We start from the raw sequence: 21,426 nt of genomic DNA, 5'->3' as shown, positions 1-21,426 counted from the left end.
GCCATGGTCACACCACAGTTTGTTTATGAGAGCTCTGTGTCACTGCACAACAGGCATCTGTTACATCACAAGATCATAAGACACACTAGACTAAGTTCACACGAGAGGGCTGGTTCCCCCAACGCAATATTCCACCTCTCCACCAATTCCAATATTGCTGGCCAGTGGAGGGTGTGGTGGGAGGGGGGGGGGCTTTCTGGAGCGCTAGTATGTGTGTTGTGGGCCAAAGGGACTGGTTTCCAGAGGGCTAGTATGGACATTTTGGGCCGAATGGATTCTTGGGCTGGCAGCTCAGTCACTCAGGCCTGGTGGGCTGGCAGCTCAGTCACTCAGGCCTGGTGGGCTGGCAGCTCAGAAACTGCCAGGAATTCTGCCCAAAACAGGTGAGAGACTCTGTGTGAGAGAGAGAGAGAATGGGGAGAGGTTGGAGAATCAATTTTAGACATATTTCATCTTTTTCTGCAGATCACAGCAATTGAGGAGGAAAGTCTATCCTGGCCTGGATCTCACAAGGAGCAAAGGGAGGGAGAAAAATACTGGGGTGAGGTTTAATACTTGCATGGTGAATGCAATGATGGGCTGAAGGGACTCCTGGGCTAGTACAGACCTGAAGGGCTGAAGGGGCTCTTTGAAAAAAAAATCGGAGTGAAATCTCAGTGAAAGGCACTTTTTCTGGACTTTTCCTGGCCTGGCACGGACCTTTTGGGCCAAAATGCTCCTCCTGGGCTAATATGGGCAGTTTGGGCATAATGGACTGGTTTCAAGCACAGGGCAGGCTCAAGCCAAAGAGCTGATCGCATTTTCACTTCATTTCCATTGCCATTACAGTATCGAGCACAGGGCAGGCCCAAGCCAAACAGCTCATTGCATTTTCACTTAATTTCCATTGCCATTGCAGTTTCAAGCACAGGGCAGGCCAAACAACTAATTTCATTTTCATTAAGGGCTAACAAATCATTTATTCAAGTACTTTGCAGACTCACAGTGTTCTGTAGTTTCCCAGCTCAGACAGAGAGTCATGACCTCTCGCCATCTTGCAGACAGACTGAGCCACGCCCACACTTCCGGGTTTTATAGTCCCTCCCACCAAAGGGGCGTGGTCGTCATGGTGGTGATTGACAGGAGAGAGAATCTCAAGATTTTTTAAACACTAATAAGTCTTTTATTTTTCATCGATGGAGAAAAAAACCTCAGGGCCTGCGCAGCGGAGGAGGACTCTGAGTAAGATGGCCAAAAAATCACAGCCATATGTGGTAAGGTTTTTTTTCCTAAAATCAAAGCACATTGCAAACAGGAAGTGGTCAAGATGACACTTTTAATTATATAGATAAGCGGTCCTGAGCTACCATCTACCTCATTGGAGTCAAGAGACGAGTGTTTTATCGTCATTTGTCCCAGATAGAACAATGACATTCTTACTTGCTGCAGCACAACACAATATGGAATCATAATAAATAATATAACAACACAGAAAAAAAAATAACAGTGCAATAATAATAATAATAATAATAATAGTCTATTGTCGTTCATAGCTTATGAGGTTGTAGTGTTTGATAACCTGATGGATGGAGGGAAGAAGCTGTTCCTGAACCTGGACGTTACAGTTTTCAGGCTCCTGTACCTTCTTCCCGATGGCAGTGGTGAGACGAGTGTGTGGCCAGGATGGTGTGTGTCTTTGATGATGCTGGCTGCCTTTTTGAGGCAGTGACTACGATAGACCCGAATTCAATCCTGACTGCAGGTGCTGTCGGTGCGGAGATTTACGTTCTCCCTGTGACCCGGGTTTTCCCCGGGTGCTCCGGTTTCCTCCCACACTCCCAAGACGTACAGGTTTGTCGGTTAATTTGGCTTTGGTAAAAATTATAAATGGTCCCTAGTGTGTAGGATTGTGCTAGTTAGTGTATGGGGTGGTCGCTGGTCGGCGCGGACTGTTTCCGTATCCGCATGGTATCTCTGAACTGAAAACCAAACTAAACCAGACAACAAAGGTACAGTGATACATCTCAATAGACAATAGGTGCAGGAGTAGGCCATTCGGCCCTTCGAGCCAGCACCGCCATTCAATGTGATCATGGCTGATCATCCACAATCAGTACCCCATTCCTGCCTTTTCCCCATATCCCCTGACTCCGCTATTTTTAAGAGCCCTATCTAGCTCTCTCTTGAAAGCATCCAGAGAACCTGCCTCCACCGCCCTCTGAAGCAGAGAATTCCACAGACTCACCACTCTCTGTGAGAAAAAGTGTTTCCTCGTCTCCGTTCTAAATGGCTTACCCCTTATTCTTAAACTGTGTGTGGCCCCTGGTTCTGGACTCCCCCAACATCGGGAACATGTTTCCTGCCTCTAGCGTGTCCAAGTCTGTAACAATCTCCAATTGGGATGGTGTGTGTTTGAAGGAGAACATACAAGTTCCCATCTGCCTGATACCCTTGTCCTCCTTTACTTTTAGTTTTAGTGATACAGCATGAAGAAAGGCCATTCGGCCCACCAAGTCCATGCCCACCACTGATCACCCATCCACTGGATAAATATGTAAAGCAGTTCTGGGTAGTGAAAGTCGTCCAAGAGGTGGAAAGAAAAGGGTTAATAACTGCAAGGCATGGATAATAAATGAGGGCACAGGGGGAGTTCCTGATACGCACTCCGAGTGCTTTCGCGAATATCTTATCTCACTTCATCGACCCCACCCACTAGGCACAATTCTACAGAAGCCAATTAACCTACAAACCCGCACGTCCTTGGGATGTGGGAGGAAACCAGAGCACCCGCAGGAAACCCATGCAGTCACGGGAGAATGTGCAAACTCCACACAGACAGCACCCGAGGTCAGGATCGTACCCTGGGTTCTGGAGCAGCTGTGCCTCATTGATGGCAGAGGTTATGGGGTTTGGGAGGTTCTGTCAAAGTAGCTTTGTTGAATAACTGCCATGCATTTTGTGCATGGTATCTATGGCAGCCTTGGGAAAGCTGCACCTATGTTGCCAATGAAGCTGGCAGCTTTGTGTTGGCATGCTGGAATATTGTGGCAGCCAAACTCATCATTTTATTTAGTCTTTAGAGATACTGTGTGGGAAACAGGCCCTTCAGCCCACTGCGCCAGAGACCTGGGTTCGACCCTGACTACGGGTACTTGTCAGTATGGAGTTTGTACGTTCTCCCTGAGACCCACGTGGGTTTTCTCCAGGTTATCTCCCACACTCCAAAGACGCACAGGTTTGTAGGCTGATTGGCTTGGTATAAGTGTCAATTTAGTTTAGTTTAGATCACACCTGGAGTATTGTGTACAGTTTTGGTCTCCTAATCTGAGGAAAGACATTCTTGCCATAGAGGGAGTACAGAGAAGGTTCACCAGACTGATTCCTGGGATGTCAGGACTTTCATATGAAGAAAGACTGGATAGACTCGGCTTGTACTCGCTAGAATTTAGAAGATTGAGGGGGGATCTTATAGAAACTTTCAAAATTCTTAAGGGGTTGGACAGGCTAGATGCAGGAAGATTGTTCCCGATGTTGGGGAAGTCCAGAACAAGGGGTCACAGTTTAAGGATAAGGGGGAAATCATTTAGGACCGAGATGAGAAAAACATTTTTCACACAGAGAGTGCTGAATCTCTGGAATTCTCTGCCACAGAAGGTAGTTGAGGCCAGTTGATTGGCTATATTTAAGAGGGTGTTAGATGTGGCCCTTGTGGCTAAAGGGATCAGGGGGTATGGAGAGAAGGCAGGTACGGGATACTAAGTTGGATGATCAGCCATGATTATATTGAATGGCGGTGCAGGCTCGAAGGGCCGAATGGCCTACCCCTGCACCTATTTTCTATGTTTCTATATATGTTGATATGTGTGTGTATGTATATGAAGGAACTGCAGCTACTGGTTTACACCGTAGACACAAAATGCTGGAGTAACTCAGCGGGAACAGGCAGCATCTCTGGAGGGTACACAAAATTGCTGGAGGAACTCAGCGGGTGCAGCAGCATCTATGGAGCGAAGGAAATAGGCGACGTTTCGGGCCGAAACCCTTCTTCAGACGGAGGGAAGGGTCGAGGCCCTTCTTCAGACCCGAAGTCTCGACCCGAAACTCATCCACCCATTCCTTCTATCCAGAGAACTTTTTTTTCCTCTCGTTTAGTATAGCAGTAGAATTAGGCCATTCGGCCCATCAAGTCTACTCCACCATTCAATCATGGCAGACCTATCGAAGGTAGGTAGATACAAAATGCTGGAGCAACTCAGCGTGACAGGCAGCATCTCCGGAGAGAAGGAATGGGTGATGCCTCTTCAGACTGATCTATCTCTCCCTCCCAATCCCATTCTCCTGCCTTCTCCCCAAAACCCCTCGACATATTCTGTTGTACTGCTGCAAGTAAGAATGTGATTGTTCTATCTGTGACATACGCCAATAAAACACTCTTGGCTCTCTGGGATTCCTCCGGCACTTTTGAGTTTTGCCCAAGATTCCAGCATCTGCGGCTCCTTGTGTCAGCAGCCTGTCACTATTAGCCTGTAGTTGCCGCTTGCAGTTCCAACACGGCGCTGCTCAGAATCAAAAGCAGCTTGCCAGCGACGGTGAAGACCGTGTACAGTAAATAGCATAACACACCCTCCCTGAGGCTTGGAGGCTGCAAAACTATTTTATTTTCTGAAGAGATAGGAAGTCCCTCCTTTCGCAACGCAATTGGCTGCATGGGGAAGGGGAGATGAGAGGGAGAGGTCTTGCCTTGCCCAATGATTAGTTGGGAGCCTCGTCTATCACTGGCCACTGACCTTGCTCAGAAATTCAAGTCGACAAGGATGAATTGCTGCTGAAGGGGGAGATTAATTCCTGGGTCTGTTTTTTTGGCTATCTCTGGAGACGAGGAGCATCAGGCGAATACAACAACAACAACAACAACAAAATAGAGATTGTTTCTCTAGCCTGCAGTGAAACAAGACTGTATTAAGATTCAGTCCTGCTTTGTTTTGAGGTCCTTCGAATTTACGCAGGGGGGAGGGGGGCAGGAATGATATTATAGGGGGCGGGGTGAAAAGGGACGGTGCGTAAAAGTGAGAGGGGGGGAGAGAGGGAGAAAGAAAGAAAGAGGGAGAGAGAGAAAGAGAGTGAGGGAGAACGAGAAAATAGGGAGAAAGAGAGAGAGAGAGAGCTGTGCTCGCTGAGCCGGACGTTCTCACAAGGGTATGGCCGGCGCGGTACAATGTTGCAATTCCATGTAGCAGGAGCAAATGCCTCCACCGCATTTTCGACAACACACTGGAAACGTACCCAATGAATTATTATTGCTCTCCTGTGATCCACGCCGGCTGTAAAGAGAAGGGAGGGGGGGAGAGGGAGAGAGTGAAAACCAAAAAAACAACAAAAAACCCACGAACAGTCAAAAATCACCTTTAAATGACCAAGGAACCAGCAAAAATCTCTGCCTCTGCGACCAGCATGGCTCCAATGTGTTCCTTCAGGAAGGTGCTGGTGATTTGCACGGTTTTCGTATTTCTGCTGGGGATAATGCATTTTGACTCGCTCGATTACAGGTAGGCTGGGGCAATATGATGGGTCTGTTTTCTTGGGGTGGGTGTGGGGGTGATGTTTCTGCTGCTGCTGCTGTTTGTTGCACTGTTGTGTGTTGTGTGTGTGTGTGTGTGTGGTTTGAGATGGGGCGATCTCTCTCCTCGACAAAAACAAAAAGGCGCAGATGGCGTGTTTCGTACAAGAGAGCCAACAAAACCACACGGTCGCTGGGTTATGTCAGCAGGTCGGGCAGCATCTGTGGTGGTGGCAAATTTGGCCCCTTTTTTCCCCCCAGGTCGGGACCCTTCATCAGACCCTGAACCCAGCAGGGTCCAGCGTGTAGGAAAAGAACTAGAAATGATGGGTTAAATCGGAGGTAGGCACAAAATGCTGGAGTAACTCAGCGGGACAGGCAGCGTCTCTGGAGAGAAGGAATGGGTGACGTTTCTGAGTCGAGACCCTTCTTCAGACTGTTTTACTGTCATTAAAAACAGGAGAATTAAATTCTTACTTCCAGCAGCACAGCTGGCATGTAACGACATGAATTTGTTGGAAGGAACTGCAGATGCTGGTTTACACCAAAGATAGACACAAAATGCTGGAGTAACTCAGCGGGTCAGGCAGCATCTCTGGAGGGAAGGATCAGGGCTGAGAAACGAGGTGTACAATAGACAATAGGTGCAGGAGTAGGCCATTCTGCCCTTCGAGCCAGCACTGCCATTCAATGTGATCATGGCTGATCATCCCCAATCAGTACCCCGTTCCTGCCTTCTCCCCATATCCCCTGACTCCACTATCCTTAAGAACCCTATCTAGCTCTCTCTTGAAAGTATCCAGAGAACCGGCCTCCACCACCCTCTGAGGCAGAGAATTCCACAGACTCACCACTCTCTGTGAGAAAAAGTGTTTCCTCGTCTCCGTTCTAAATGGCCTACCCCTTATTCTTAAACTGTGGCCCTTGGTTCTGGACTCACTCAACATCGGGAACATGTTTCCTGCCTCTAGCGTGTCCAAACCCTAATCAATCTTATATGTTTCAATGAGATACCCTCTCATCCTTCTAAACTCCAGAGTGTACAAGCCCAGCCGCTCCATTCTCTCAGCATATGACAGTCCTGCCATCCCGGGAATTAACCTTGTAAATCTATGCTGCACTCCTTCAATAGCAAGAATGGCCTTCCTCAAATTAGGGGACCAAAACCGCACACAATACTCCAGGTGTGGTCTCACTAGGGCCCTGTACAACTGCAGAAGGACCTCTTTGCTCCTATACTCGACTCCTCTTGTTATAAAGGCCAACATTCAATTCAATTCAACTTTAATGTCATTGCACAAATACTGAGTATGGGTACAACGAAATGCAGTTTTGCGTCAGTCCGTAGTAGTGCAATATAGAAATTTAAAAAAAAAGAGGATACAGAATAATAAAAAATACAGAATAATTAAACAATGGGGATGGAGGGACCGGAGGAATCTATCGGCGGGACTCCGAGTTCAGCAATGCGACGGTATGATTGTAGAAGCTGTTCCTCATCCTATTGGTATGAGACCTGAGGCTCCTGTACCGCCTCCCTGATGGGAGGAGGGCAAACAGTCCATGGTTGGGGTGGGAGGGGTCTTTAATGATCTTCCCAGCTCGTTTCAGACACCGTTTTCGGTGGAGGGCATCCATGGCAGGGAGCGGGGCACCGATGATGTGCTGCGCGGTTTTCACCACCCGTTGTAGTGCCTTCCTGTCCGCAACAGTGCAGCTGCTGTACCATACCGTGAAGCAGGTGGTCAGGATGCTCTCGATGGTACAGCGGTAGAAGTTGGTCAGGATCTGGGGGGACAGGTGGGCTTTCTTGAGCCTCCTCAGGAAGTAAAGGCGCTGCTGTGCCTTTTTGATCAGCTTGGAGGTGTTGAGGGACCAGGACAAATCCTCCGAGATGTGTACCCCGAGGAATTTGTAGCTGGAGACGCGCTCCACCTCAGTCCCGTTTATGTAGATGGGGGTATGTCTGCCCCCTCTGACCTTCCTGAAGTCGACAATAAGTTCCTTCATCTTCTTGGAGTTGAGGACGAGGTTATTATTGGCACACCAGGTTGTCAGGTGCTTGACCTCCTCTCTGTAGGCTGACTCATCGTTGTCACTGATCAGTCCTACCATCGTGGTGTCGTCAGCAAACTTAATGATGGCGTTGGATCCGTACTTAGGGATGCAGTCGTGGGTGAAGAGGGAGTAGAGGAGAGGGCTGAGCACACAGCCCTGTGGCACGCCGGTGTTCAGTGTTATAGTGGTGGAGGTGAGGTTGTTGACCCTAACAGACTGTGGTCTGTTGGTGAGGAAATCCAGTGTCCAGTTGCAGAGGGAGGTGGAGATGCCAAGCCCGCTGAGTTTGGTGATCAAGCTGGCGGGGATGACAGTGTTGAAAGCGGAGCTGAAATCAATGAACAGCAACCTGATGTAGGAGTTGTTGTTGTCCAGGTGGGTCAGGGCAGAGTGTAGGGCCGCCGATATGGCGTCCTCTGTAGACCTGCCATTAGCTTTCTTCACTGCCTGCTGTACCTGCATGCTTATTTTCACAGACTGATGAACGAGGAACCCCAGACCCTGTTGTACTTCCCCTTTTCCAAACTTGACGCCATTTAGATAGTAATCTGCCTTCCTGTTTTTGATACCAAAGTGGATAACCTCACATTTATCCACATTAAACTGCATCTGCCATGCATCTGCCCACTCCCCCAACCTGTCCAAGTCACCCTGCATTCTCATAGCATCCTCCTCACAGTTCACACTGCCACCCAGCTTTGTGTCATCTGCAAATTTGCTAATGTTACTTTGAATCCCTTCATCCAAATCATTGATGTATATTGTAAATATCTGGGGTCCCAGCACTAAGCCTTGCGGCACCCCACTAGTCACTGCCTGCCATTCTGAAAGGGACCCGTTAATCCCTACTCTTTGTTTCCTGTCTGCCAACCAATTTTCTATCCATGTCAGCACTCAACCCCCAATACCATGTGCCCTAATTTTGCCCACTAATCTCCTATGTGGGACCTTATCAAATGCTTTCTGAAAGTCCAGGTACACTACATCCACTGGCTCTCCCTTGTCCATTTTCCTAGTTACATCCTCAAAAAAATTCCAGAAGATTAGTCAAGCATGATTTCCCCTTCGTAAATCCATGCTGACTCGGACCAATCCTGTTACTGCTATCCAAATGTGTGGCCACAGAAATAGGCCACAGTGTGCCCGTGTAACTCATGGTGTCTGAAGAAGGTCCCTGACTCCACAAACGTCACCTATTCCTTTCCTCCAGAGATGCTGCCTGACCCGCTGAGTTCCTCCAGCATTTTGTGTCTTTCTTCAGTCATCTGGGACATAGAACAATGAAACACTCCTGATTCTCTGGACCGCATCATCTTCCCTCCAGAGATGTACAAACGAGGAACTTGTCTATTCCCTCCCCAGATGCTGCCTGACCCGCTGAGTTCCTCCAGCACTGTGTGCTTTGATTAAGATTCCAGCATCTGCTAACCCTTGTGTCTGCCTCCACATTATTGGGTGAAATTTGCCCACAGCTTTGGAAAGGGCAAAGTTGATAATAATATCCTGACACTGGTGAATATCTATGCTCCCCCAGATAGTGATAAATATTTATTTCCAATCCCTATTTAATATTATTGCAATGGAAGCAGAAGGAATTTGTAAATGTGGGGGTGATCTGAATGTTGTACTGAATCATGTCCTTGATACGACAAGTAAAATGAAGAATAAGAATAAGAACCAGTTAACAAAACTACTAAACCCTACCTGTGAAGAATTTGGTTTTCTTAATGTCTGGAGGCATTTTCACCCTCTATAAAGAGACTACACACATTACTCAATACCGCACTCAGTTTACTCCAGAATAGACTATTTCTTAATGCAGAAAGAAGACTGCTATTGGGTAACGGATTGCAGAATTGGTGTGGCAGATGTATCAGACCATCTTATGAAAGAAAACTGGCAGGGAACATAAAAACTGACTGCAAAAGTTTTTATAGATATGTGAAAAGAAAGAGATTAGTTAAATCAAATGTAGGTCCCTTGCAGTCAGAAACAGGTGAGTTGATCATGGGGAACAAGGATATTGCGGACCAATTGAATAACTACTTTGGTTTCGTTTTCACTAAGGAAGACATAAATAATCTGCCGGAAATAGCAGGGGACCGCGGGTCAAAGGAGTTGGAGGAATTGAGTGAAATCCAGGTTAGCCGGGAAGTGGTGTTGGGTAAATTAAATGGATTAAAGGCCGATAAATCCCCAGGGCCAGATAGGCTGCATCCCAGAGTACTTAAGGAAGTAGCTCCAGAAATAGTGGATGCATTAGTAATAATCTTTCAAAACTCTTTAGATTCTGGAGTAGTTCCTGAGGATTGGCGGGTAGCAAACGTAACCCCACTTTTTAAGAAGGGAGGGAGAGAGAAAACGGGGAATTACAGACCAGTTAGTCTAACATCGGTAGTGGGGAAACTGCTAGAGTCAGTTAAGATGGGATAGCAGCACATTTGGAAAGTGGTGAAATCATTGGACAAAGTCAGCATGGATTTACAAAAGGTAAATCATGTCTGATGAATCTTATAGAATTTTTCGAGGATGTAACTAGTAGCGTGGATAGGGGAGAACCAGTGGATGTGGTGTATCTGGACTTCCAGAAGGCTTTCGACAAGGTCCCACATAAGAGATTAGTTTACAAACTTAAAGCACATGGCATTGGGGGTTCAGTATTGATGTGGATAGAGAACTGGCTGGCAAACAGGAAGCAAAGAGTAGGAGAAAACGGGTCCTTTTCACAATGGCAGGCAGTGACTAGTGGGGTACCGCAAGGCTCAGTGCTGGGATCCCAGCTATTTACAATATATATTAATGATCTGGATGAGGGAATTGAAGGCAATATCTCCAAGTTTGCGGATGACACTAAGCTGGGGGGCAGTGTTAGCTGTGAGGAGGATGCTAGGAGACTGCAAGGTGACTTGGATAGGCTGGGTGAGTGGGCAAATGTTTGGCAGATGCAGTATAATGTGGATAAATGTGAGGTTATCCATTTTGGTGGCAAAAACAGGAAAGCAGACTATTATCTAAATGGTGGCCGGCTAGGAAAAGGGGAGATGCAGTGAGACCTGGGTGTCATGGTACACCAGTCATTGAAAATGGGCATGCAGGTGCAGCAGGCAGTGAAGAAAGCGAATGGTATGTTAGCTTTCATAGCAAAAGGATTTGAGTATAGGAGCAGGGAGGTTCTACTGCAGTTGTACAGGGTCTTGGTGAGACCACACCTGGAGTATTGCGTACAGTTTTGGTCTCCAAATCTGAGGAAGGACATTATTGCCATAGAGGGAGTGCAGAGAAGGTTCACCAGACTGATTCCTGGGATGTCAGGACTGTCCTATGAAGAAAGACTGGATAGACTTGGTTTATACTCTCTAGAATTTAGGAGATTGAGAGGGAATCTTATAGAAACTTACAAAATTCTTAAGGGGTTGGACAGGCTAGATGCAGGAAGATTGCTCCCGATGTTGGGGAAGTCCAGGACAAGGGGTCACAGCTTAAGGATAAGGGGGAAATCCTTTAAAACCGAGATGAGAAGAACTTTTTTCACACAGAGAGTGGTGAATCTCTGGAACTCCCTGCCACAGAGGGTAGTCGAGGCCAGTTCATTGGCTATATTTAAGAGGGAGTTAGATGTGGCCCTTGTGGCTAAGGGGATCAGAGGGTATGGAGAGAAGGCAGGTACGGGATACTGAGTTGGATGATCAGCCATGATCATATTGAATGGCGGTGCAGGCTCGAAGGGCCGAATGGCCTACTCCTGCACCTAATTTCTATGTTTCTATATCCCTGAGTTTAGTTTAGTTTAGAGATACAGTTGGAATAATGCCATATTTCTATAATGCCATATACTTAACAATTCAAATGGACAGCAGAAGGAATGACACAGTGTGCGATTAAATGTTGGAATACTGAATGATCAAACAACTGTTAATGATATTAAATTGGAAATCGAAAGTTATCTAGAGGAGAATGACAATGGGGAGCTGGATCCATCCATACTATGGGACTCATTGAAGGCTGTTATACCAGGTAGGTTCATAGCCAGGGGCATCGCCAGAATGAAAACATATAATAAGTTGATATCAGACCTGAAGGATTTAGAACAGAAGTACAAAAATAATAAGGACCAGAGAACGTATAAGCAAATGGAAGATTTGATGGGACAAATGGATGGAATATTGGGTCAAGAGGTGGAGAAATAAGCAAGATTTGTAAAACAGGCACATTATGAGCTAGGCCCTAAATCCACTAAAATACTTGCCAACAACCGGCTGACAACACCATACACAAAATTAAGGACCCACGTACACAGAAATTGAAGAGTGATCCAAAATAAATAGAATATATCTTCCAGGAATATTATAAAGAATTATATACACAAACCTCTACAGTAGATGGGGAATCAATGAGGACTTTTTTAAGTACAATAGATCTGCCCCTGTATTGGAGAGACACAAAATAAAATAATCACAGCAGAAATATCACTGGAGGAGATGGAGAAGATAATTGGTGGGATGAAGACAAACAAGGCCCCAGGCAGCGACGGTTTACCTATAGAATGGTATAAAATATTTTGGAATGTGCTGAACCCACTTCTTCTGAGAATCTTTAACTGGATTATCGAAGACCCCCGTCATGGAAAGAGGGAATTATAATATTAATCCCCAAAGAGAACAGAGACAAGGAAAATTGTACCAACTACAGACCGATATATCAATTCTAAATGTGGACTATAAATTATATTCTTCAATTAATAATAATAATAATAAATTTTATTTATGGGCGCCTTTCAAGAGTCTCAAGGACACCTTACAAAAATTTAGCAGGTAGAGGAAAAACATGTAAGGGGAATGAAATAAATAGTAGAGACATGACTAGTACACAAAGTAAAGACAGAATACAATTCAAAACACAATATGAGGCAATTAATGCACAGATGAAATGTTATGCAGTGACTGCGCCTGTCAGCAGCGCGTTAGTCTTTTCAATTTTTAGTATGTTTTAAAGTATGTTTTAAAGTTTGTTTTAATGTTCCTTTGTGTGTCTTGTGTGGGGGGTGGTGTGGGGGGGGTGAGGGGGAAACCGCTTCGGTCGCCTCCTCCACGGAGAGGCGACTTTTTCCAGGTCGCCTCCCCCATGGCCTAACATCAAGGATCGGCGCGGCCTTTTCTGGAGACGCGCCTGGGGCTTCAGCGGCGGGCGCAGCGTGGACTCTCGGCGTGGAGCGGGTGAGCCCTCGCTGGAGGGGAGCGCTCCGTTTCGCTGGCCCGCAGCCTGAAGCCGTGCGCGGTCTGCAGAGCTCCAGCTGGTGCGGCGTCTACAGCCCGGGATCCCTCGTGGGGGACCTGGGGGAAGAAGAAGCCATCACGGTCGGCCCGTGGCCAACTTCTACCGCGGGTTCGGCATGGACTTACCATCACCCCTGGAGGGGAGCTTCGACCGCCGGCCCTGCGGTCTGCGGTGCTTCTGGCTGCGGCGCGGCGGGAACCTTAAATCTTCGACCGCCGGCCTGCGGCCTACACCAACCTGAAGCCGCGGTCTCCGGTGGGGAAGAGCCGATCCTGGACTTACCTTGACTTTGACTTTGTCCCTTACCATCTGGACGCCCGCAGCAACGGCTGCGGAGGGTGGAGGTCCGGACCACGGGGGGAAATGGAGGAGGACTGGCCAAGTTCTGTGCCTTCCACCACAGTGATGAATGCTGTGGTGGATGTTTGTGTTACATTTTTATTGTGGTTGTGTTCTTTATTATTGTACCGCTGCTGACAACCCGAATTAAGGGACAGAAGTTTAGGGGTAACATGAGGGGGAACTTCTTTACTCAGAGAGTGGTAGCGGTGTGGAATGAGCTTCCAGTGGAAGTGGTGGAGGCAGGTTCGTTGGTATCATTTAAAAATAAATTGGATAGGCATATGGATGAGAAGGGAATGGAGGGTTATGGTATGAGTGCAGGCAGGTGGGACTAAGGGTAAAAAGTTGTTCGGCACGGACTTGTAGGGCCGAGATGGCCTGTTTCCGTGCTGTAATTGTTATATGGTTGTTATATGGTTAAATACCACCGACCCTGGTTGTGTGGCAAATAAATTCTATTCAAATTCTATTCAATTCAAAAGGGAGGGGGACGTGGGGCTAAGGATAGGCAGAAGTGAAGAGATGGGTCTTGAGGCGGGACTGGAAGATGGTGAGAGATACAGAATTGCGGATCAGTTGAGGGAGGGAGTTCCAGAGCCTGGGAGCTGCCCTGGAGAAGGCTCTGTCCCCAAAACTGCGGAGGTTGGACTTGTGGATGGAGAGGAGACCGGCTGATGTGGATCTGAGGGACCGTGAGGGTTGGTAGGGGGAGAGGAGGTCAGTGAGATATGGGGGGGCCAGATGGTGGAGGGCTTTGTAGGTGAGGATCAGGATTTTGTAGGTGATCCGGTGGGAGATGGGAAGCCAGTGAAGTTGTTTGAGGACTGGAGTGATGTGAGGCCAGGATTTGGTGTGGGACCAAACGATTTGAAAAGTTCATGCCAGATTTAATTGATGAAGACCAGACTGGTTTTATAATAGGCAGACCAACACAGGACAGTATTAGAAGAACCCTACATATAATACATAAGATTCAAAAGGAAAGTACGCGCGCTGCCCTGATAAGCCTAGATGTGGAAAAGGCTTTCGATAGGGTTAATTGGGAATTCTTATACCAAACACTAGAAAGATTTGGCTTTACCGAAGATTCAATTCAAGTTATTAAAGCAATTTACCAGCAACCTAATGCAAGAGTAAAGGTGAATGGGTCCTTAACTGAGAGATTTGTGTTAGGAAGAGGAACGAGACAGGGATGTTGTCTTAGCCCTACCCTTTGCCATATATATTGAACCATTGGCTCAAGCGATTGGTCAAGATAGGGAACTGAGGGGAGTAACTATAAGAGACCGAGAAGATTAAATTGGCCTTTTTGCAAATGATGTATCTCATGGAAGTAAACACCTCATTCCCAAGGATGATGGGGATCATAGAGACATTTTATTTTTATGCAGGATATAAAGTGAATATTTCAAAAACTCAAACCCTCCTATTTAATTGTGCTCCTCCAGAAGAAATCAAACAAAAGTATAATATGGAATGGGATTCAAAATCAATCAAAGGGTTACAGTAAACAAAACGACAGATGGCACAATGGGCTAAGTGTTCGGCTGGCAACCGGAAGGTAGCCGGTTCGAATCCCGCTTGGAGTGCATACTGTCGTTGTGTCCTTGGGCAAGACACTTCACCCACCTTTGCCTGTGTGTGAATGTGTGTGAATGTGTGTGAGTGATTGGTGGTGGTCGGAGGGGCCGTAGGCGCAGATTGGCAGCCACGCTTCCGTCAGTGTGCCCCAGGGCAGCTGTGGCTACAGAAGTAGCTTACCACCACCGAATGTGACTGAGGAGTGAATGAATAATGCGATGTAAAGCGCCTTGAGTATTATTAGAAAGGCGCTATATAAATCCCATCCATTATTATTATTATTATTATATATCAATGTTGTATTGGGCCAATTATAATCACATCAATATAAACATGCGAAAGGATATAGAAAGATGGTCCACCTACCCAATGGATTTTAGTAGTAAGATAAATGTGGTGAAAAGGAATATTTTGCCAAGCCTATTGTACTTGTTCCAATCTCTGCCAATAGAGGTACCATTAAAACAATTCACAGAATGGGATAAATTAATATCTAGATTTATTGGGGAAGGAAAGAAGGGCAGAATTCGATACACAACACTCCAGTTGCCAAAGGACAAAGGTGGAATGGCACTTCCAAATTTTAGGATATATTTCTATGCAGCCCAACTTTGACCACTAATTAATTTGTGTGAGGACAGCTATATAGCTTGGTGGAAAGAGATTGAGACATATATCCCTGACTTCTACATCCAAACACTCTTGGGAGAAAAAGCGCTTCCTGGATATATCAGGAGTATAATCGATCCAATAACGACATTTACTTTAGAAACCTGGTTCATAGAAACATAGAAAATAGGTGCAGGAGTAGGCCATTTGGCCCTTCGAGCCTGCACCGCCATTCAATATGATCATGGCTGATCATCCAACTCATTATCCCATCCCTGCCTTCTCTCCATACCCCCTGATCCCTTTAGCCACAACGGCCACATCTAACTCCCTCTTAAATATAGCCAATGAACTGGCCTCAACTACCTTCTGTGGCAGAGAATTCCAGAGATTCACCACTCTCTGTGTGAAAAATGTTTTTCTCATCTCGGTCCTAAAAGAATTCCCCCTTATCCTTAAACTGTGACCCCTTGTTCTGGACTTCCCCAACATCGGGAACAATCTTCCTGCATCTAGCCTGTCCAACCCCTTAAGAATTTTGTAAGTTTCTATAAGATCCCCCCTCAATCTTCTAAATTCTAGCGAGTACAAGCCGAGTCTATCCAGTCTTTCTTCATATGAAAGTCCTGACATCCCAGGAATCAGTCTGGTGAACCTTCTCTGCACTCCCTCTATGGCAAGAATGTCTTTTCTCAGATTAGGAGACCAAAACTGTACGCAATACTCCAGGTGTGGTCTCACCAAGACCCTGTACAACTGCAGTAGAACCTCCCTGCTCCTATACTCAAATCCTTTTGCTATAAATGCTAACATACCATTCGCTTTCTTCACTGCCTGCTGCACCTGCATGCCTACTTTCAATGACTAGCTTTGGATAATGAATTTAAACCAGGGATGTATGACTCAACACTTAAGGAGTGGATGAAGAAAGGAATGACTGCATTTTGTACTATTCAAAATGGAGACCTAAGAGGTTTTCAAGATTTCAAGGATAATTTGCACTTCAGACCAAGACTTGTTTAGATACCTCCAACTGAGAGATTATTACAATAAAAAAAGTAAAAAGGGAGGCACTAGAAGAAAATAATCCACTGGTAGAAGTGATAGTTAATGTGTATCATCAAAAAACATCAAGGATTATTTATAAATGTTATCATAGTGTAATGGAATGTCAAGCTAAAACTACATTTTATGTAAAATTTAAGTGGGAAAAGGAATTGAACATCATAATCTCAGAAGAGGAATGGCATCGTATGTGTGTAACACTTCAGACACCCACTAATTCACAAAAATGGAGAGAATTTAATTGGAAAATTTTGATTCCTTTCTTTAGTACGCCTAACATAAAAAGCAAGCAAATAGTAAGGCAGCAAACATGCTGGAGGCAACGTGGCCAAACAGACGAAAATCATGCACATATCTTCTGGAGTTGCCCAAAAATAGAACCATTTTGGGACTGAGTGAATTCAGAATTAAAGGAGGTATTAGGATATATAGCCTCCAAGAAGTGTTCCATTTTATACCTGGGAAACATAAATACAATGGTGCAGAAGGAACATCATTATAGACAATAGGTGCAGGAGTAGGCCATTCGGCCCTTCGAGCCTGCACCGCCATTCAATGTGATCATGGCTGATCATCCCCAATCAGTACCCCAGTTCCAGCCTTCTCCCCATATCCCCTGACTCCGCTATTTTTAAGAGCCCTATCTAGCTCTCTCTTGAAAGCATCCAGAGAACCTGCCTCCACCTGAGGCAGAGAATTACTTGGTTAAAATTCTACTCACAGCTGGCAGAAAGGCCATTACAAGAAACTGGCTTGCAGTGGACACACCCAGACTTAGGCAATGGTTAGACATAGTACAGGAAATATTTGTCATGGAGAAAATGACATATTCTCTAAGTGAAAGAGAAAGAAGACAAGTTTAACAGAAAATGGGAAAAATGGATTAGGTATAGAAATAAATGCATCAACACTGTATAATTTAATTGACAATAATGTAAGTTATTGAAAAATGTTTTAATAAGAACATAGTTCTGTATACGGCATCATTAATTGTAAACTGAACCCCCCGCTCCCCTGTTGTACGTTTCACTGCGTTGTTCTATGTTTAGTTGTTATATTCGTGTTTTATTTGTGTACGGAAAGAAGCAATAAAATCTAAGGTGAAAAAAAAAGAGAAATTTTCCCACAGCATCACAGAATTCTGTCAGCTATGTGGAAGGGGAAATCTAGCCAGTCCACCCTCTCCTCATGACCCCTACACATCTTCCCCTCTTCAATCTCCAATTCTTCACCCTGAAGAAGGGTCTCGACCCAAACCGTCACCTACCCATAATTTTATGTACTGTGTGCCTCGTTGTCAGCTTCCCCTCTGCTAACGATGAATCATTCTACATTTCCTTGATCGTCACCCACATTGATTTGTCGTTTTCACACCCCCCCCCCCACCCCCCACCCCCCCCCCCCCCCCGCCCTCCATGAACCAGTTGCAATGATGTATCCCTCTTGGGATCACATCGCCCACAGCCAGTTGTTGGCCATCAGAACCAAAGATTATAGAGGAGCTCCTCTATAACAGGTCCCCACCCGAAGCGTCACCTATCCATTTTCTCCAGAGGTGCTGCCTGACCCGCTGAGGTCCCCAACATCTAGTGTCTATGGTATAAACCAGCATCTGCAGTTCATTTTGTTTTACATTTCATCTCCGGAGATGCTACCTGACCCGCTGAGTTATTTATGCATCTTGGGGCCTATTTTTTGTAAACCAGCATGTGCAGTTCCTTGTTTCTACTTCTATGTACGGGTCAGGGTGGACTCGGTGGGCCAAAGGGCCCCAATCCATTCTGTATCTTTAAACAAAAATAAATGGGGTGGGAATTGCGAATGTCTATTTCCTGACAGAGAACTTACTGTGGGGAACTTGGAGTTGAGAGTAATGTACTTGACTATACCATCAGGATGAGCAGAAATCATCAGACCAAGTATTTTCTCACTGGGCCAAAATAAATGTGGTCAGCATGGGCAAGTTGGGCCGAAGGGCCTGTTTACGTACCATGACTTTGATTAGGTGAATTAGACTGAAGAAGGGTCTTGACCAGAAATGTCACCTATACCTTCTCTCCAAAGGTGCTACCTGTCCCGCTGAGTTACACAAGCATTTTGTGTCTACCTTCGATTTCAGCAGTTCTTTCCTACGCGGATTTAGGCAACTTGTTCTCCGGGAACTACCCTGTGCCACTTCTTGTAAAGGAGTGGTGTTGTGTAATAGAGTCGAATAGAATAGAAACAGCCCCAACTTGCCCACGACAACCACAATGTCCCATTTCCACTGCGTTTGACTCACATCCTTCAAAATCTTTCCTCTCCATGAACCAGTCAAGCACTGGCAATAATCACTGCCTGTTCTATGTTTAGTTTGGTTTAGAGAATTTGTGGGCTGGCACGGTGGTGCAGCGGTAGAGATGCTGCCTCACAGCACCAGTGACCCAGTTTCCATCCCGACTACGGGTGCTGTCTGTACGGAGTTTGTCCGTGTTCGCCCTGTGACCCAAGTGAGTTTTCTCCAAGATCTTCGGTTTCCTCCAAAGGCGTACAGGATATAGAAAGATGGTCCACCTACCCAATGGATTTTAGTAGTAAGATAAATGTGGTGAAAATGAATATTTTGCCAAGGCTGTTGTACTTGTTCCAATCTCTGCCAATAGAGGTACCATTAAAACAATTCACAGAATGGGATAAATTAATATCTAGATTTATTTGGGAAGGAAAGAAGGGCAGAATTCGATACACAACACTCCAGTTGCCAAAGGACAAAGGTGGAATGGCACTTCCAAATTTTAGGATATATTTCTATGCAGCCCAACTTTGACCACTAATTAATTTGTGTGAGGACAGCTATATAGCTAGGTGGAAAGAGATTGAGACATATATCCCTGACTTCTACATCCAAACACTCTTGGGAGAAAAAGCGCTTCCTGGATATATCAGGAGTATAATCGATCCAATAACGACATTTACTTTAGAAACCTGGTTCATAGAAACATAGAAAATAGGTGCAGGAGTAGGCCATTTGGCCCTTCGAGCCTGCACCGCCATTCAATATGATCATGGCTGATCATCCAACTCATTATCCCATCCCTGCCTTCTCTCCATACCCCCTGATCCCTTTAGCCACAACGGCCACATCTAACTCCCTCTTAAATATAGCCAATGAACTGTGGCCTCAACTACCTTCTGTTGCAGAGAATTCCAGAGATTCACCACTCTCTGTGTGAAAAATGTTTTTCTCATCTCGGTCCTAAAAGATTTCCCCCTTATCCTTAAACTGTGACCCCTTGTTCTGGACCTCCCCAACATCGGGAACAATCTTCCTGCATCTAGCCTGTCCAACCCCTTAAGAATTTTGTAAGTTTCTATAAGATCCCCCCTCAATCTTCTAAATTCTAGCGAGTACAAGCCGAGTCTATCCAGTCTTTCTTCATATGAAAGTCCTGACATTCCAGGAATCAGTCTGGTGAACCTTCTCTGTACTCCCTCTATGGCAAGAATGTATTTTCTCAGATTAGGAGACCAAAACTGTACGCAATACTCCAGGTGTGGTCTCACCAAGACCCTGTACAACTGCAGTAGAACCTCCCTGCTCATATACTCCAAATCCTTTTGCTATAAATGCTAACATACCATTCGCTTTCTTCACTGCCTGCTGCACCTGCATGCCTACTTTCAATGACTAGCTTTGGATAATGAATTTAAACCAGGGATGTATGACTCAACACTTAAAGAGTGGATGAAGAAAGGAATGACTGCATTTTGTACTATTCAAAATGGAGACCTAAGAGGTTTTCAAGATTTCAAGGATAGATTTGCACTTCAGACCAAGACTTGTTTAGATACCTCCAACTGAGAGATTATTACAATAAAAAAAGTAAAAAGGGAGGCACTAGAAGAAAATAATCCACTGGTAGAAGTGATAGTTAATGCGTATCATCAAAAAACATCAAGGATTGTTTATAAATGTTATCATAGTGTAATGGAATGTCAAGCCAAAACTACATTTTATGTAAAATGAAAGTGGGAAAAGGAATTGAACATCATAATCTCAGAAGAGGAATGGCATCGTATGTGTGTAACACTTCAGACACCCACTAATTCACAAAAACGGAGAGAATTTAATTGGAAAAATTTGATTCCTTTCTTTAGTACGCCTAACATAAAAAGCAAGCAAATTGTAAGGCAGCAAACATGCTGGAGGCAATGTGGCCAAACAGACGAAAATCATGCACATATCTTCTGGAGTTGCCCAAAAATAGAACCATTTTGGGACTGAGTGAATTCAGAATTAAAGGAGGTATTAGGATATGTAGCCTCCAAGAAGTGTTCCATTTTATACCTGGGTAACATAAATACAATGGTGCAGAAGGAACATCATTATAGACAATACGTGCAGGAGTAGGCCATTCGGCCCTTTGAGCCTGCACCGCCATTCAATGTGATCATGGCTGATCATCCCCAATCAGTACCCCGTTCCTGCCTTCTCCCCATATCCCCTGACTCCGCTATTTTTAAGAGCCCTATCTAGCTCTCTCTTGAAAGCATCCAGAGAACCTGCCTCCACCTGAGGCAGAGAATTACTTGGTTAAAATTCTACTCACTGCTGGCAGAAAGGCCATTACAAGAAACTGGCTTGCAGCGGACACACCCAGACTTAGGCAATGGTTAGACATAGTACAGGAAATATTTGTCATGGAGAAAATGACATATTCTCTAAGTGAAAGAGAAAGAGAAAGAAGACAAGTTTAACAGAAAATGGGAAAAATGGATTAGGTATAGAAATAAATACATCAACACTGTATAATTTAATTGACAATAATGTAAGTTATTGAAAAATGTTTTAATAAGAACATAGTTCTGTAATTGTAAACTGAACCCCCCGCTCCCCTGTTGTACGTTTCACTGCGTTGTTCTATGTTTAGTCGTTATATTCGTGCTTTATTTGTGTATGCAAAGAAGCAATAAAATCTAAG

The 21,426-nt window shown here is 45.2% G+C and overlaps 1 protein-coding gene across 2 annotated transcripts in view; it reads left to right on the top strand.

Annotated features, from left to right (window-relative positions):
- The first annotated feature begins 5,090 nt into the window (after positions 1-5,090).
- The window catches only part of LOC116981783 (alpha-2,8-sialyltransferase 8F-like), a 50,961-nt gene continuing 34,625 nt past the window's right edge, over positions 5,091-21,426 (top strand). For both annotated transcript variants that reach the window (XM_033034865.1, XM_033034863.1), the window contains exon 1: positions 5,091-5,525. In XM_033034865.1, coding sequence (XP_032890756.1) covers positions 5,389-5,525 — 137 coding nt within the window. In that variant the 5' untranslated portion in view covers positions 5,091-5,388. The remainder of the gene's footprint in view (positions 5,526-21,426) is intronic.

This window comes from Amblyraja radiata, chromosome 16 (genome assembly GCF_010909765.2).
Source record: "Amblyraja radiata isolate CabotCenter1 chromosome 16, sAmbRad1.1.pri, whole genome shotgun sequence".
NCBI lineage: Eukaryota > Metazoa > Chordata > Chondrichthyes > Rajiformes > Rajidae > Amblyraja > Amblyraja radiata.
The sequence above is the reverse complement of the archived record's forward strand: the minus strand, read 5'-3'. Positions and strand labels throughout refer to the sequence as shown.